General features: G+C 59.8%; 1 protein-coding gene across 1 annotated transcript in view; it reads right to left on the bottom strand.

Annotated features, from left to right (window-relative positions):
• Positions 1–1,237: 1,237 nt before the first annotated feature.
• Positions 1,238–4,729, bottom strand: part of ZP4 (zona pellucida glycoprotein 4) — a 5,839-nt gene continuing 2,347 nt past the window's right edge. The window contains exons 3-9 of the mRNA XM_005881347.1: positions 4,212–4,309; positions 3,573–3,703; positions 3,205–3,394; positions 2,983–3,130; positions 2,639–2,714; positions 1,463–1,579; positions 1,238–1,323 (exon numbers count right to left, since the gene is read on the bottom strand). Of these exons, the coding sequence (XP_005881409.1) occupies positions 1,238–1,323; positions 1,463–1,579; positions 2,639–2,714; positions 2,983–3,130; positions 3,205–3,394; positions 3,573–3,703; positions 4,212–4,309 (846 nt within the window). The remainder of the gene's footprint in view (positions 1,324–1,462; positions 1,580–2,638; positions 2,715–2,982; positions 3,131–3,204; positions 3,395–3,572; positions 3,704–4,211; positions 4,310–4,729) is intronic.

Genomic DNA, 4,729 nt, shown 5'->3' with positions numbered 1-4,729 from the left:
GGCTAGAACCTCTGGGATTGGATAAAAAGTAAAATGATAGACACATGCTTCTTTGACACAGGTGGGCATAGGATAGCGAACAGCCAACAATTAACAGTGAGGGAATTTGTGGTCTCTGCCCTGATGCCATTTGTTGGACCCTGAGGGGTCTGGGAAAAGGGAAGTTACATGTTACCCCGACATTCCACAGGTGTGTTTGCAAAAAGATGGTAGGCTCTAAATAAAGATCAAAGTTGATCTTTGCCAAGAAAGATACCGGCCCAGGACACAACTACCCTCTGTAAACTGCTCTTTAGTGAAAGGCTTTCATTTCAGGCCCCCAGTGAGGTTCCTGTAGGTCTCTGAGTTTGCAAGGCCGCCACAGCGCCAGCATCGGGCGGACAGACAGGCCTCCGAACTCCCGTTGGGCAAAGCAGCCCCACCGAGAGCCCAGTGCTCTCAGGGCAAGATGGAGTTGGCCCGCGTTCCAGCTGCTTGGTGTTAGAGGGCGCGTTATTCGACCTCTATCTGCCCCAGATCCTGGGAATTGGGGGCGAGTGCCCACCTTACTCGGTCTTCACGGGACTCGGGTGTGTCGCAAGCATCTGGGGTGGTTCCGGTCCCCATCTAGTGCCCCTGTCAGTGAAGTGAATATTGTCCCCTGCTCAGCGGTGTGAAGGGGGCCTGGTTTGACCACAAAGCAGCTGTTTAAGAGCCAAGATGATAGACACAGGCAACCAAAAGTTCCCTCTTGCCGAGGAGTGGGGACACCTGGTCTACCAGGTGCCCTGCAGGGCTGCCCTGGGAGAAGGGGAGACTGCCCTGAGCGTGACCCACAGCACGTGCTCCCACGGAGCTCCCGGAGCGGGATGTTCGTCTTGAGAAGAAAGTGTCTCCCGCCGTGACTCCCACAGACCCGCTCTGCCCCAGCGCGACCGTGGGCAGAGTTTCACTGAGCACATCTCTGCTCGGTCTGAGATGCTTAGTTCTTGCGAACACCGAGTCATCAGCTAACCGTGAAACTACTGAAAGGGTGTTCCCTTCAGAAGGGAGAAGGGCTGGGGTGGGAGGTTAGGGTGCCACGGTTTGTATTCTGTGCGTGGGTAAAACACACCCCTTCCTTGCCCTCAAGCTGGAAAGGAGAGATGCCAACCGCAGACAGGCAACGAGCTACCCAAAGAGACCAGCCTTGCCAATGAGACGCGGGCACGGGCTGCTGGTGAAATCTCGGTTTATTAGTGCGTTTGGTCTGAGGAATTCAGCTCCACTTCTTGACAGCCAGGTAGGTCAGGCCCAAGACTCCCACAACGACGGTCCCGGAGAGGCCAGCCACCCACAGGGTCCCTGAGTGTCCCGCAGAACCTGGTGGAGGGGAGGTAAGGGTGGTGACCTGGGGTGAGGGAGGGGAAGGGAAGTAGGGGTGAGGGAGGGGAAGCTTTGGTTTGCCCCCTGGTCCAGGTGGGCCCTTAAGTCTTCCACTCACTTGAGTATTTAGGAAGCTTTCCGGAAGGGCCCTCCGTGGCCTGGAGCAGGATCATGGGGCCCTGGCTAGAGATGAAGGCGGTGCTGTTGGGGTCATGGGCGTCAGAGCTTCTCCTTCCTGTTGGAGGGAGAGGGAGGGGGGTTTGTTAGGGTTTTGCTCACGGGGTTGTGGGGGGTCAGGGAGTGAGAGTCCGGTGTGAGGCAGGGTTCCTCAACATGGACAGCTCTGCTCCGGCCTGAAGAAAAAACCATGTGAAGTCTCACACACTAAACCTCTTATGAGCAGGTCTTACACCTCCTATTAGGACGTTAATAGGAATCTGAGCGAGACAGGCTTCATGTAGCGCTGTTACCTCATGGCACCAGAATGGGGGCCTCCAGGTCATGTCAGACTGCCCTGCCCTGCCCTTCTTTCCTGAACAGTAACTTAGACAATAAATAGCCTATGAACACCGCGATACAAAGGTAACTGGCGATCAGTTCACAGAGCAGAGCTTTGTTTGAATTCCGCGTCTTTCGCCAGCGACGGGGCCTTGGACAAGTTGGTTCTAGTTCTCGGGAGGGATGTGGATGCGGGATCATTGGAGTTAGACATGCGATACTTAACAGGTTTGTGTGTGTGTGTTTGTACCAGCAGAGCCTTAGAGCTTCAGGGGACATGGGTCCTATTAATTCAAGGGCGAGACAGTAAATGTTAGTGGATCAGGCGGAGACACACACACACACACACACACACACACACACACACGCGCGCGCGCGCGAGCTTTGGGCCTCCCTACAGCGCATATTCTAAGCCTCCAGTCATGTCCACTTGTAGATCTTCAGGCCACGTGGCAAGAGGTGCTTCAAGCAGGTGTAGAGTCTACCTTTACAAGCTGGCCAGGTAGAGGGGTGTGTGTGTGTGTGTGTGTGTGTGTGTGTGTGTGTGTGTGTAAGAATCAGGCCACATGTGAGCCATGAACCAGTTGGACTCCTGGCCTAGTGAAAATTCATACGGAAAACGCTAAGGCTGAGAGTTGCTGGAGGATTTTTAGCGTCTGTTTAAAAGGCCTGGGATTCGGAAGCCTCATAGAAGTCCTTGGAGAGGCCTCGTTAATAGGCTCATCTCCAGTCTGAGTCCCGTGCACTCGGGGTGGAAGGTTAACCTGGGATGCGTGTCGCGAGCTCGGATACTCACGCCTGGTCACAGGGCAGGCCACGCAGGACGGGGACCCCGCAGGCTGGCAGACGGACACGCTGCAGTGCAGGAACACCTGGGAGCCGAGAGAGTGGGGTCACGGGGTAGCCCCTCATCCCGAGAGGCCGAGAGCCCCATCTCCCCCAGAGGCTGTGCAGAGGCATTAGAAGGTCCCGGCAGCCCAAGCCCAAGCCCAAGCCACGGGGTCACTGGTACCGGGATCGTCCTGAGGCAGCACCAGCAGCCAACCTGGGAGGCCAGCTTGGCCGAGGAGTGGCGTCACGTGGACACCATGGAGGTGGGGGTGCAGAGCCCTGCCGGGGGACAGGGAAGGAGCATCATACCGGCCCCCCGAGCACCCGTCCGGCCCCCGCGTCCACGAAGCTGAAGGTGAAGATGCTGAACCGCTGGGCGTGGGAAGGGAATCGCAGGCTCTCGGTCTCCGGGACGGGGATCAGCTGGGTCCGGTAGTTGTCTCCGGCGTAGGGGCATCTAAGCACAACACCCAGTCAGGGGGAGGGGGCTTCCTGGGGGGGCTGCCTCGGGCACAGGCGCCAGCCGCTCACCCGTTCACCAGCAGCGCCCACTGCGGCTGCAGCCCGGGGTCGGGGCCCGGCGTGGCCCAGCACTGATGCAGCAGCAGCCCCAGGTCGGGGTCGGTCCTGTGGCGGAGGGCGACCTCCACGTAGATGGGGTCCCGGAGCAACTTCACCACCGGGTAGTCACCCGCGCGGTAGTAGGCGCTGTAGTTTCCATCTGCAAGAGGCCACAGTGAGGGGAAGAGGACGGAGCCAGGCCGCCCGGGGCTGCGTGAGACGGGCCATCGCCCACGCCAACGCCTCTAGCAAGTGTCCGTGGCGCAGGCAGGGTCTCCAGGCCCCGAAGAGCGACGGGCTCGGGCTGCAGCCAAGCGCTCCGGCCAAGAGGGTCTCACCTTTCGCGAGCTGCAGCTCCAGGGTGAGGGCCCCGGGCTGGGTCTCTGGAAGGGGCGGTGGGAGGAGGGAGACCTGGACGTTGACGGGGAGGGCGCTGCTGCTCACAGGGTAGGTGCAGCTGACGCGGAGCCTGCAGAGAAAGAGGCGTCAGCCGCTCCCCGGCGGGCGGGGCCCCTTGTGTGTCATGCGAGGAACTACTGAGTGCCAGGGGTTGGACACGCTTGTCAACATGGTGGGCGTGGTTCCTGGCCTGGGGGTGGAGGGGCTCTATTTGAGTTGGGGAGACCATTGTGGAAAGGGGGTCAGTATTTAGGAGAGGAAGATGTAAGAGACGCCCGAGAACAGACATGGGCCTGGAGAAACAGCTGCCTTTGGTGGAGAGTGCAGTCGGGGAAGATCAGACAGGGATTTGATACGAAGATGAAACCATAACGGAGGTCCAGGAGGGGGGACAGTTGACAAGAAACATCTGGAGGCAAGAAACACTGGAGTCAGGCAGGTGACAGGTTCTCTGGTCGCCAGGAATCGTCCCGTGGAGTCGGGCTCTGGGGACCGAGGACTCACCTACCAACCCCTGGTCTATGCCGGGAGGGCAGCTCGGCCTAGAGGAGCGGCGTCAGGCGAGCGAAGGCCTTTACCTGAAGGTACTGTCGCGGGTGATGGAGCCACGGCTCCAGGTTCTCACATCCTGGGCTGCAACCAGCTCGTTTTCATAGACGGCCTGGTCCCCAGTGACCTGGGAGGGCAGGTGAAGGAGAGGTGGCACGCCTGCTGGCCAGGGCGCTGCCCCAGCCCCTACTGGCATGACCGCTGCCCCAGCCCCTGCCTGCGGGCCCCAGCCCCCGCGATGCTATCCTGTTCGTGTTTGTGGCGTTTTCTGCTCCACAGGCAGAGGAGGGGACATAGTCACATCACTTCACTTGAGGACAAAGGAAAGGGAGGGGCTGGGAGGACGCAGGTGAGCTCAGGTGAGGCCCCTGCTTGCTTCTGGGGCAAGAGGATAAGAGGCGCCCCTTCCTGTTCTCTGCTGGTGGGGGCGCCAGGCCCCGTGCGCAGGGACGGCTGGGTGGCAGGGTCCCTGGGGTGAGCTCTCCTGTCCCAGAGACCAGCCCCCTGGATGCAGTGTTGGGGAGACCCTTCCTGCCCAGAGCCCCAG

The sequence above is a fragment of the Myotis brandtii genome, unplaced genomic scaffold (genome assembly GCF_000412655.1).
Source record: "Myotis brandtii unplaced genomic scaffold, ASM41265v1 scaffold679, whole genome shotgun sequence".
NCBI lineage: Eukaryota > Metazoa > Chordata > Mammalia > Chiroptera > Vespertilionidae > Myotis > Myotis brandtii.
Note: the sequence above shows the minus strand (reverse complement) of the source record. Positions and strands in the feature narration are given on the sequence as shown.